Consider the following 12,766-nt stretch of genomic DNA (forward strand, 5'->3'; position numbering starts at 1 on the left):
GATTTTTTTTTTTTTTTCCTGCCATTAATCACAGCTTAGAACTGTGGCACTGGTACCCAAAGCCTATTGTAGATGTGATGGGTTTTTCCCCTGGATCAAAGGCACCGTGCATCAGCCACCGGCTGCCTCTGAGCATAGCAAAGCCCTCGAGCAGGGGCCGTGTGGAGGTGATGCAGGACGCCAGGGTTGTGTGACGTGTTTTGAGGTCGGGGAGGGATGGGATCCAAATGACAGAGGCATTTGGGATCTCTGGCAGCTGTAGCAACACCCTTGCCAGGTGCCCCCAGCACTGCTCCTTTGGCTTCTGCAAGTGTATCTCCAGCTCCTCTTGCATAACCTGGATAAAAATAAGCTCCATGGTGAAAATGCACTTTTTCGCTCATAAAATTCCAACTGTGTCTGTCTGGTTTTTGCTGGCACTGATTTGTAGTTGCATGTGATACTCCAGGCCCTGAACGTAGGTGATGGCTTGTGACATGCCCGGGGTCTCATGAGGGGAGAGAGAACAGAATCACACTAGGGAAAAGATGGGGAAAAGGTGGTTTGACACCCCCTGCAAGTATTGCTGTGCCGGCAGCACGGGTGAGGTGGTCTCACAACAGGACGATGCAGATGGTGTTAAGTGTATCTGGAAAGTCATTCCACTGGAAATGAACTGAAAATCACTAAATCATTCTGTTTTCTGTTCCTGCTATGTGCTGCTTTATCAGATTATACTTTTTCTTTGTAATTAAGTGACTTTTTTTCTTTGTTTTTCTTTTGTTTTCCAGGACCTGCAGTAAGTATCGTGGATTTTACTGTTGGATCAACAAAGTTAAGGCTTCCCCTTCCCCCCCTCCCCTGCCTTTTGGTGTCATTGCAAAAGCACAGCATTTTTTGGTAGAGGTGTGTCTGGAAGCAAAATTGGTACCAGATGCTGCTGGGGGTTTTAGTTTTGGTGTGGGTTTGGTGGGTTTTTTTTTTATGATAGTAGACAAATGGGGGGGCGGGGGGGAATTTAAAATGTTTAGCTTGCTGCCCTAAGGGACTTCCAGTAATTTTAAACCCAGAAAATATTCAGCAAAAAAGAGTTTTCCTTTTAAAGAATTCTTTAGTCTGCTTCTATTTAGCAGAAAGAGTGCTGTACTAATATTTTAACATTTCAGTGGGTTTTTTAGTTCTAAAACTCTGTCTTGCTTTTCTTATCTGTTGTGTTTCCATCATTTAATATGGGTTTGGTAGCCTCATGAGGGGGGCTAGAGGGAAAGCCTTAGCCTGCTTGCTTCTCTCTTTGAAGTCCTGGGGAGAATAACGAGCATTCCTACCAATGCAACCGGAAAATTTATGGGGAATTTGTTGTTTGAAGGGGTAATAGTTGAAAATGTGTCAACTCCTCCTTCCAAATGTTCAGACGTGCCTTTGGCGGTGCCACCACCACGTCCAAATCCGATGTTCTCCTGCTGGTTTTGGAGTGAGAAAACAGCGTTTCATTTGTGCCCTCCAAGTTGCTGAGGGATCGTTAAAAAAGAAATTATGGGCATTAGGTGCTTCTGGTTTTCTACCTTTCTTCCTGCAAAGGAGGAGGAGAGGCACAGGCTGTTTGCAGGCACGTGTTCTTTCTCCATCGTTGCACTAAGAGACATTTCTTCACGTCATTCTCTTCCTGTGGAGCCTCACTGGGTTGAAAAGGGATTGTTTTGGGAAAAATACATTTGCTGACTGTTCCTGGGCTGATTAATTTCCAGTTTTGTAAATCTGGTTAAAAGCCAAAAGGTGACAAGGAAATGCATGTGAGGCATGGGGGCTGCCACAGCACCATGGCTTTGGTTCGTCTGGGATCAGCAGTGCTGCCTGCGTGTTTAGTGACTGGCTTTCAGCCCTTTGAATTTTTGCTTCTCGTTCAAGTTCATTTTTTTTAAGGTAAAGACTTAAGAGGAGTTTCAACAAAATTATTATTTGGCGGTGTTTTGAAGGAGCAAACTGAGAAAAGTTAAGACTTAACGGCTTCAGCTTAACCATCCTTACAGGAGATCAGAATGAATTTACTCTGAGTTGTGCCCAGCATTAGTAATAAATCCAAGACTCTGGCTCAAGAAATGCAAACAAAGGAATTTTTCTAGTCAACTTGTGTTCAGAAATGTAGTCTGTCAATACAGTCGTTTTACTGTAAATATTCTTTAATTAAAAACTGCAATGCAGCCTCTCCAACCCACACGATAAAAGCGACTATGTGGGTTTTTGAAATATTAGTGACTCGGGCATTGTCTGCGGGGGCACCGTTGGGAGGTGGATTTCCACCTGCCGTGCCCGGAGCTCAACGCCGCTGCCCGGCAGCGCGGCTCATCGCCTGTTTCGGCACATCCCGCGTCGCCCGCGCTCACGGGGCAGCATCCCCAGGGCGTGGAGAGCATCCGCTGAGCCTGAGCACAGGCACGTGTGCCTGGGGAGCCCTTTTGGGTGTAGAGCCAGTCCCCACAGGGCTTCTGCCTGGTGATTTTTTTTTAATTTTTATTTTTTTCCTCTCAGCAATTCATGCAGTTTGGCTTAATTACTAAAACAAGCACCAAAACTGTCACTCTGTGGCAGGTTACAAATGAAGACCGTACTGCCTATTTAAAATTCCATATATACATCTTTTAAGGGACGTGTTCCTCTTGATTAAAGTCCTCTGGTTTATTTAAACTGGATTTATTTAACTGTTTCAGCTCTGCTCCTGCTCAGAGGCTGTTATCAGCCCACCCGCAGCCGCCTGGGTTACGCTTCCTCACGTGTGCTGTCTGTTCACTTTTATTGTATGCGATTCGACGTAGGCAACATATGGTGCACTATTAATTTTTCTTTGTCTCTAGTTGGTTTCATTTCCTGGTTCCCACGGCACGACTGAATTGCAAACGGAGCACAGGGGAGATTTAACACAAACAAGACTTTCCCCCCCCCTCCCCGCCCTGTCCTTGCCCTTCTTTAAAAGGCAACTCCTGGTTTAGTTTGTTTTTTAAAAAAAAAAAAAAATACTGCATTTTTAGCATAAGCAGTATTTGCCAGAAACTTCTTTAAACATAATATATAATAAAAGTTCTAGAACCCACAGAACCACAATATTATTTTATTTCAACAGTACTGTATTTAACTCTATTAGTTTCTTCTGGTTTTTGATTTTGTCCATAAGGAATTGATTACATCTTACATGCACAGCATCGCATTCTGCTAAAACTGTATCCTCATTCTGTTGTTCCCTAGTAGCAGTTGTTCTGGTATTTTATTTTTTGGCTGTCATAAGCTAGTTGTGTATATGAAATTATTAGAATTTGTGGTACAGGATTTGTGGCTGTTGGATGATTTATCATCCTGTCTGTGAGTAAGGGGTATTCTGCTCAGATGTGCTATAAAACCTCTGTTTCGGAGGGTATTAAAATCACATGCTGGGTAGGAAATTTCTACAATTGAAGGATAGACTTACCACAGACTGTAATTAAACATTTACAGTCCCAGATATTAACAAACACTTTATGTATTAGCATGCTGGCTGGCGAACTCACCAGCGAGCGAGGGCTGGGAGTTACAAGTGTTTCCTGTTTATCTGTGTGTGCTCCAGTGCCATACGTCTCCATAAAAATCTCACTGTACACTTTATCCCAAGACTAATTTGTTAAATAGGTGGCTGTTGAAGTCGGTGTTGTTTCTGGATGGATCTGTAGTGCTGCAGGAGGCATTAAAAGCTGCAGGGGCACTTAGGAAGACGGGAGACCCCCGTCCATGGCATGAAGGGGGCTGCCAGAGCTATTTCATGCCGTAAGAAATGTATGAATCTGACTGTGTATCGGCAGCATGCTGACATAACCTATGTTCATGGTAGCAGATGACATTGCTGTACCAGACACACACTTTACTGCCTACTTGTGTACCAGCTAATACTTAACAGCTCCTTCCCAGGAATCTGCCTTATGTCTGGCTTGCAGCAGGCTCCTCTGCTGTAGCTCACGGTATGTTTAATGGCAGCTAGAGCTCTAAATGCCTTTGGGACACCCCCCTTCCTAAGGAGAGTAGAAAAGGTGAAATATCCTGTATGGGTTGTGGTTTATTCCGCTGATCTTGCAGGTGTTGCTGGTAACTTCAGTAAGGTCCTTCCCCGCGGCTTTTCTTTTTGCTTCATTGCAAACTAAAGCAAAGCTTAGAGTTGAGCTGGGAGAGCTGCATCCTGCGAGGAAGTTTGTGGATCTAAGAGGGGGAAAACCTTCATTGAATCAAGTTTAAAAAAAGAGGGGGAGAAAAAAATAGAATGAAAAAAACAGGAGTTTGAAGCTCAGTGATCACTCCTGGGGGTGTCCTGGCTGCTGGCTCAGCAGTGTCACAGCCTCCCCGGCCTCTCCCCAGCGCCCGGGTGTTCCCGTAGCTCTCGGTGCCCACGTCCCAGGGCAGGTTTATGGCCAGGACCTAGTGGGTACCATGCACATCCCTGGCTTGGGGGCAGCAGGGGCTGAGCACGGGCAGCAGAGATGGGTGTGAGCTGGCAAAAGCCTTGGTAAGTAGCTAAAGAGAAGCACAAGATCAAAATCTGGGGAAAATATGCTGTATGTGTGGCCTTTCTGATAGGAAAATTGCCCTGAGGGGGTTTCTCTGAAGAAAGTTTAGTCCTGGGGTTGTCTGGGGAGCCGATGGCCCCGTCTCCTGCCTGCTATGTGTTGTCATGCTGCTACGGGTGAATTGACTGATTTGTTATCTCACTTGTTCCCCCACCACAGGGGCAGTCAGGACGCGACGGTTACCCGGTAACTCTGCTATTCCTTTTATTTTTATTCTCTTCTAATCTGCACTCCATGGTCCTCTCCATCTTTTCCATGGGACTCGATTTTCTTTGCCTGTTTCTTTTTTCTTTTTTTTTTTTCTCCCCTTCTTCTCTCCTTCTTCATCAGTGATAGCTTTTGAGGGATTTAGTCTTAAAACTAAGGAGCATGTGCAATATTCTCCATGAATGTTTATGGGGCTGAAATACTTGAGCCATTTCATGGTATTATTCACGCTCTTGCCTAAGAGTTCACTGGACTGCAAGGTTAGTGAAGGCTTTAGGGTTTGTCCCGCTCACAGCTGTAGGTGGCCAAGTTTGGGGATGCCAGTAAAAGAGCTTCAGGTGTTGAGATGGGTCCTCATTTGCCCATCTCTGGGAGCAGGGGTGTCCTGCTGAGCCTGTCAGCAAGGATTTTGCAGAGATTTGGAAGAGGAGGAGGAAGGGTAGTTCTGGAGTCGCTGCCCTTCCCCATGGGCACCCCAGAAGTGTTTCTGTGTTAGAGGGAGGTGTCTTCTGGGGGGTGGAATAAAGCTAGTAACTTGGAGTTGTTAAAAGCTCTGAGCTGCTTTCTGCAGGAGGAGGGAGACCTTGTTCTGGCCACATCCCAAGCTGCAGCCTCCCGGCTGCCCCCCGTAGTCCCCATCAGTGCACTTGGATGGCCGCGGGGCTCCGGCTCCAAGGGGCTCCATGGCTTGTCAGGGAGGGACTCCCGTGCCATGCACTCCGTGTGATGGGTTGCTAAAAATCACCGTGTAGATCCTCTGTGTTTGCAGCACGTTTCAATCTCTGTTCCTGCTTTTTGAGTGGGTGCAGTGAGTCCTGCACTGCCTGATGCTCTGGAAGGGGCTTCTTCCCTATTTGCCTTGTTGTTCTATTTATAAGGTAAACAAAAGTAATTAACCTTCTCCTTTGTATGACTGATGTTTTTGGTTTTTTTTAAATACCCCAAAGGAGTTTGTTAGGAAAACTCACTCCGTGTCTCCGCCACCTCATGCGCTGGCCTGGTTCCCCCTGAATGCCCTTAAACCATGGAGACATCTGTTGAGTTTTCTGTGCATGATGGACTTGGAACTGAAGGGAGGAGGATTGGAAGGGAAATAGAGCTGTGTTCAGTTTTCATTTTCCCCGGACACCTGTGACCCTCCCTGGGGAAGACATCACCATTTCCCCAGCAGCACCATCCCCAGAAGGGGAGAGGTGTGAGATGAGGTTAATTTTATAGGACAAGCCTCTTTTGCCATTGCAGCCATAATGTGAAAGCACGTGGGGCTCCACCAGTTGATTTGAGTAAATTAAGTTTAGGATGAGGGGAACGGTGTGGAAAACCTGCCAGGAAATGGGGCTGCTGATTTCCAGGGGAGTGAGGGGCCCAGCGCGGTGGTTTGTGTCCCTCAGGCAGTACCTGCCCACAGCAGCCCCCCCGGGATCCCCCAGAACCCACCGGCACCCCTTGGCATGGGGCTGCAGCACCCATGGGGTGCATGGCCATGCTAGGCCCCAGAAGAGGTGCTGGAGCAAGGAGGTTACGTACTCATGCACAAGCGGTTTGTTGGAAATGAAAACTTTAATTAATTAGAAATGAAAATGGGAGAGTTTTCTCTAATCGGGCTGTTTAATGGCAGTTTTAGGGTGGTTTTCCGCTCTTGCGGGATGTGGCTAACCACTGCTAGATTAGCAGTGCCTGTGGCAGGTTTGCCACCTTCTTTTCTGTGTCAGTCATACTCTGGCAGACCTTGTGCGTGTGGTTTAGTTGCAGAGCTCTGAACACCAGAAACGCTGGGAGGAAATACGGACTTTTCCTTGGGACAGAGCATCACCCCCAGCACTGCGCCTGTCCCAGCTCCTGGTGAGGGATTTTGGTGCTGCTCTGACTCTCCTGGGTGGTGGTGGTGCCTGGCAGTGGCCTGCTGCCACATCTGCACTGGGAAAGTGGCGTTAATGTCGCCGAAAGGTTTTTTTCCTCCCCTCTCCTTCCCCCAGGACCTGCAGTCCAGGCGAGCTGTGCAGCTGGTCTTATTCCTGACTTTGCAAAACTGGCTGAGCCAAACCCAGCAAACGCTGAATTACTACATCCGTATGGTTGTGGCTACACTATCTGATAAGGAGGTGACAATAATTGCATTTCTAAAGCAGTATGTATACCCGAAGAAGGAGGAAACTAAACATAAAGCCAGTCTGAGTGTCTTAAGCACATAGACAGGCTTTATTACCTCCAGTTCCGTAGTCAAATTGATGTAATTATTCAGTCCCCTTCAGGGTGATCAAATAAACTCCTGTTTCAGGAGGTGGATCTGTACAAATGCAGAAGTAGGGAGTGGATGTTGAACAGTGTTTGGCGTCAGAGATAGGTGTGGTCCCACGTGCACCTCTTGGCCAGCGGTGCTTTGAGCTTATTTGTGAGCTGTGGGGGTATAACCAAGCTGCAAGCTTTAAAGGGCTGAAGTGATCCAGAGCTCTGGAGACAGGGCCCAAAGAGAAAACAGCTTTTATAAGATGCTTTCAATATTTTGGTAGTTAACATCTTAAGAGGAGGGGGTTGTGCCCTACAATAAAACTTTACAGCAGAAACAGTTTCTTCTTTATGAAGTTCTGTAGGTTCATTATTATTTTTTAAATCCCAGAGAGGATTTAGTTTTTCTTTTTAGGCATATGCCATATCCGACTAACATTACCATAATAGCTATGAAGAATATTGGGTTTTGTTGCTTTTCTGGGCTTGTTTGACTTAGTTTTGATACCCCAGTGAATATGGATCACAGCATATAGCTCAGCCTGAATTTCAGTGTAGGTTCCTATGGGCTAAGGGCTGCATGGATCGGTCTCTCTTCTCTTTCCCCAGTAACTTTTGAACTTGACCCATTTCAGCCAAATTTGACAGAAGGACAAAGACTGTGCAGATAATTAGTTTAATGTGAACTTTTGATATTAGGGGCAGGTTAAGGGAAAAAGAGCCCTGCTGATATCCATGGTGAGGCACGAGCTCACGCTGCCATACACGTGCCTTCGTCGTATCAGCTGCTTCAGAGGTTGCCTGAAGATTGTCCTTTCTGAAATGTTCTGTTTCTTTTTAAATTGCAGTGATAGGGAGGCTTTTAAAACGTTTCTGACCCCCAGGCCAATAATGTAATCTATTTTGGGGATTTTCTAACAGATGAGGAAAGCTGATGTTGGAAGGATGAAAGTTGGGCTGCCAGATTTGTAACTGCATTTAACAAATAATGAAATGGCAACACAAAAACTCTGCTCTCCAGTTACACACAGTGGAAACTGTATTTGGCCCAGGTTGGGCAGAGGCAGCTCCTGTGGGCTTGCCTGGACCCCAGTGACAGGTGAACAAGGCAGAAGGCTGTGACTTGCCCTGCTTCTTACTTTAGTTGCTGAGAGACCCCTGCTTTAGCGGGGCAGAAGGGTCTTGGAGAGCCAATCTAAGAGCCATTATATTGAACGTCATTTGAGTTCTGCAGGACCTTGAATGTGAGTCGTGTGTGTGAGTGCTCTCTGGAGAGCTGAGGGCAGAAGAAGGCAGAAGATATATTTACTGTCCAAAATACCTGCAATTTTTTCTTTTTTTTTTTCTTGGGTGTGTAATTTGCACAAGGTAACAGTGGCAGTGTGATCATCATAAGCTCCTGTGTTTTGGGGTGCAAATATTCTTAGTCTGAGAGCCTGTCTTGCACCTCCTGAGCTTGCAAGGATGCAAATGAAGGCAGTGGGGATGCTTTTGCTCTTTTTGATGCCAAAACACTAATCTTGGAAGTCCTTTTCAAAGAAAAGTACCTAAAACACCTTCTGGGAGGAAGCAGAGTGCTTTACCCCGAAGGTGGAGGAGACCCAGCAGGTCACTTCTCTCATCTGACATCTGCATGGTCCTTCTTGCAGGACACCATGATGTTCCTCTGGCTTTTTGTGCTGGTGAGCTGGAGTAACACATAGATGTGTAGGGGATGGTGAACTAGCAGCGTTAGTGACTGAAAACTGTAGGATAAATGATTCTTTTATACAGAAATCCCAGAATAATTGGTAATTACAGACTGATTACAGTGCTCAGTTGATTCATTAGAGACGTAGTGGTCTCTAAGGAAAAAAAAAGTGTTAAAAATGCTGCAAAATATGAGCAGTTCAGGAGAGAAAATGACAGTTTTCTAGACAAGGTCCTGAGCAACCTAACCTACCTTTGGTTAGTCCTTCATGGTGGTGTTGCTGTGACTTCAAGCCCCTGCTCAGGGATTGTGGGTGTGGTGGTGGAGCCCTGGTTGTCCTCGCTCTGGGCTTTACAGGGGTCCAAGTGCATGCTGAGGTCTCCCTGCTGCCGTGGAGGGCCACCAGCCGCTGCAGGAGGGCCACCAGCCGCTGCTGTTTTAACTGCTGGAGCTTCCCATTGCCAGCTTTTCCGAAGAGATGACAGCAGCCTTTATATCGGATTGACGAGGAAAATTTGGGTGACACCTTTAGGCTTTGCCAAAAGACTACCCGCCCCATCTCCAAACTGAAGCACAGCCCCAAATTTGAGCTCGGGTTTGCATGAGGGCACGCTGGAGCAGAGGAAAAGCAGATGTGCGGCCGCCGCGACGATGGGAAATGTGTTTCTCGTTGGGCAGAACCAGGCGTTGGGACCAGGATCCCCTGGGACTTGTCCCGAGCCATGACTTTCTGAGGCCGGGAGCATCTGCGCTGCAGAGTGGTTCCCCTCGATGTGCTGTCAGTGCGTCAGCGTGTCGGGGAGCATTTGCCCTCATAAAGCTGGGAGGGGAGCAGAGGGACTGGCTGAGCAGAGGGCTGATGCAGCAGGGCTTTTGGCTGCTTACGTTAGCAGGGCAGGCAGCTGCATCTGGGTAGGAGGAAAAAAGAGAAAATGAGGAGCAGATGGAAGAGCTGAACTGCGAGTAGGCTTTGCAGCTGACCTTTCAGCGCAGGCAGATCTTCCCATTATGTAGCTGTTTAACGGAGACAAATAATGTATGGAGGGGAGAAGCAGTGGTTGGTTGATGCTTTTAGCAGCCTTGACCTTGTCCTTTCCCCTGCCCCACACAGGGATGGCTTTCTACTTGCCTTCAAACTACTCAGTTGTCCACCTACATGATATCTCATCTCTTTCCTAGTGAGATGCTGCATTTGTGGTTCACCAGAACCCGTTTTCTTCCCTCTTCCCATCTACTGGAGAGGCCTTTTGAAGCTAGAGTGTCTGTTTCTTGAGAGTTTCCTCCGCCTGCGCTACTCGTCCCTCCCTAAAATTGGTCTCTGCTATGCCGCTACGTGACATCCCGAATGGAGGCTTGTCACTTCAAGTGGGAAGAAACCAAAAGAATGAAGTTGATTAATGAGGGGAATTACTTCATGTGCATGTCTTCATTAATAAAAAGCAGAGCAGGGAAGAGGCTTTGCAGGAAAAAAAAAAGTATGATATGAAACAGAGTTCTCTTCTATTTTATACATTTTCCTCCGAATATTAGCATCTATTTTTAGTTGAGCAGCGTGTTATTAATTTCATTTCATTTCTCTGGCATATAACGGTTGCCTTCTGAATTTTGTAAATCACTCATGTTGCCTAAAAGAGCCCAGGCATTGTCCTGCCTGTCTCAACAGTGGGAACTCGTTGGGATGGTGGGGAGTAAAGGGCTTCATATTCTGCCTGCTTAAAAGTAATGCAGGTTGTTACTCAAAATAATTTAATATTGAGTAGTAGCATCACTTTCTGATGGCAGGTAACTACACCAATATAATCAATTAATGGACTTAATGGTAAAGGAGATAACACAGGCATTGCTCAATGCTGTCACACCTTTTGGGAAATAATTGCACAGTCAAAACTGAAATATTCTTGTACAGGCCATTCTCATGTATTTAAAGTTCACCTCACCCTTAGTAGCTGTTGGAGAAAAGCAGTTCAGCATCTTCAGAAACTTTATTTTGGGAGCCCTGCACAGTGAGCTAGTACCTTCCTTTGGCTAGAGTGTTGTAAATCCAGAGTTATCCACTGAAGTCAGCTGTAATGCCTGTAGCCAGAAATCAACTGTAAGGATGATAAACTCTGTTTTTAATTAATTTTCAAAACATGAAGTGAAGCCAAATGCTTTTTCTGAGCTGATGTCTGGGAGAGGGTTTGGAGGAGCACATGTAATAGGGAAGGAAGTTGGTTCCTTGACTTGCATGACCCCAGTGCAGTGGAGCAGTGTGACAGGGGCTTTGGTGGCAGCTCTAGACCTTGGCCATAGCCAGCACTCAGCAGTTAAGTATTTCAGTTAGTGTAGATAACTTAGCAAGGGAAAGTCTGTGCAAGCTGTTTGTGTGTGACCCATAAATGTATTATGAATGCAGACAGGCTGATGTGTGGGAAATGAGGAACACGTGCCCAAGCCCATTCCTGGTGGCAGTTCCTCTGTCCTGTTGTGGTGCCTCAGAGTTTACCAGAAAGCTCCAAGACGTGCCCTTAGCCAGGCGTTTTGGAAACGGTGACACCAGAAAACCAGATGTGACATTAATAATAAATTGTTTTTACAGGAGAACTGTAGATGTAACTTTGGATTTGGACTGCCTGATGACTTGATGATTTGTCTCCATCAATGCAATTATCTCCAAGTCCTGCTTGGGCACGCTCAGGGCGCAGCCTGGGAGAGTCGCAGAAGGAGCCGTGTGTAGCTCAGGATTGTTCCGTGCCCAAACCAGAGCATCAGGCGGTGGTTTAACTCTTCAGGAGGGCTGCCAGAAATCCCATGTGAGATATGGGAGACCACAGTATGTGGTCAGATCTCATGGGCTGCCAGGAAGAGCGTGTGGATCTCAGACTTTTCCTGTTTTTTCACAGTAGGCGGATGCTTTCCAGACCCTGGGTGGTAGCTCATGCATGGACACGGAGTGCTTGTACATTGCATGGGTGTTTTGCTTGGTTGTGCATGCACAGAATTTAAAAATTTCATATTTAACATCTGGCATCGCTAGACTTTAAATATTTTCAAATACTGTGTCATGTGATTGGCATCCATTCCCAAAATGAAGGCTTCTGTTGGTAAGCTGGCTATTTAGTTTTCTTAGCTAGGTTCATCAGGGTCATAACTGTAACTTAGGGTTCGGTCCTGTGTTTGTTCTGGTGAGTATCTTCACTCATAAATATTCAGACTTCAAGGAACGTCTCCTGTGAAGTAAGTAATTTGCACACATACTTCTCCCAGTAAGCGCCCAAAAGGCAGAAGTAACAAATATTCATTTTAAAAGGCAAACTTTGTAGTTCTAGTCTTTTTCATTTTATTTTAATATCAGTTTTGTGGCCAATTCACGTAATTATTTGCCTAGAGGGGAAAACATCTTTAAGCAGGGAAAGCAGATCCACTGTATTTTCCTCCTACATCCGTTTACTGGCTCTCTGATGTGGAGACAACAATGATTTTGTAAAGACCAGCTCACATGGCAGCAGTTTATTTTTCTTTTGATTTAGAGGTAATTCTTCCACAGGGAAAATAAAAAGTTGTCTTATATCCCACCCAGTAGAGAAACTGCAGATGCATTTGTTTATCTTCTACTCTTACAGCATTTCTGTCCAGGGAGAGGAGAGGGTCTGGTGAAGGTGCTGACGACAAGGGCAAGGAGAACTTTTCTGCCCAAATTGCCCAGGCAGATTTTGGATACGGGGCATGAGCAGCTTTTCGGGTGATGGCTTGGACACAGCTGACCACCTTATCCTGAGCTGGTTCGTGCAAGGAGAGGCTTGGTGATGAGGGTGACAGTGAGGATAGATGGTGGAAAAGGTTCTTCACCACTCAACGTCTGGTTGAAACAGGGATTTGTTTTCTGGCTTCTTGTGTTGCTTTTCTGCTAGTTCCCTGCTTCTAGTGCAGCTGGTAGATCTGCATCTGTTTCGAGTGCATTTGGGCACAGGCACATGGTACTGAGGCTTGGCTTGTAGGCAGAGGAAAACTGAGAAAAACCAAGAAGTTTGCTTATTAACCACAAGAGAGGTAATCCAAACAGCAGCTGTCAACCAGGGATGGTACTGGTAGGGAAAGAATATAA

The 12,766-nt window shown here is 46.1% G+C and overlaps 1 protein-coding gene across 1 annotated transcript in view; it reads left to right on the forward strand.

Annotated features, from left to right (window-relative positions):
- The window catches only part of COL23A1 (collagen type XXIII alpha 1 chain), a 190,985-nt gene that overhangs the window by 144,588 nt on the left and 33,631 nt on the right, over window positions 1-12,766 (forward strand). Inside the window, exons 4-5 of the mRNA XM_074916332.1 lie at window positions 771-778; window positions 4,719-4,745. Of these exons, the coding sequence (XP_074772433.1) occupies window positions 771-778; window positions 4,719-4,745 (35 nt within the window). The remainder of the gene's footprint in view (window positions 1-770; window positions 779-4,718; window positions 4,746-12,766) is intronic.

This window comes from Athene noctua, chromosome 12, assembly GCF_965140245.1.
Source record: "Athene noctua chromosome 12, bAthNoc1.hap1.1, whole genome shotgun sequence".
NCBI classification, from domain to species: Eukaryota; Metazoa; Chordata; class Aves; order Strigiformes; family Strigidae; genus Athene; species Athene noctua.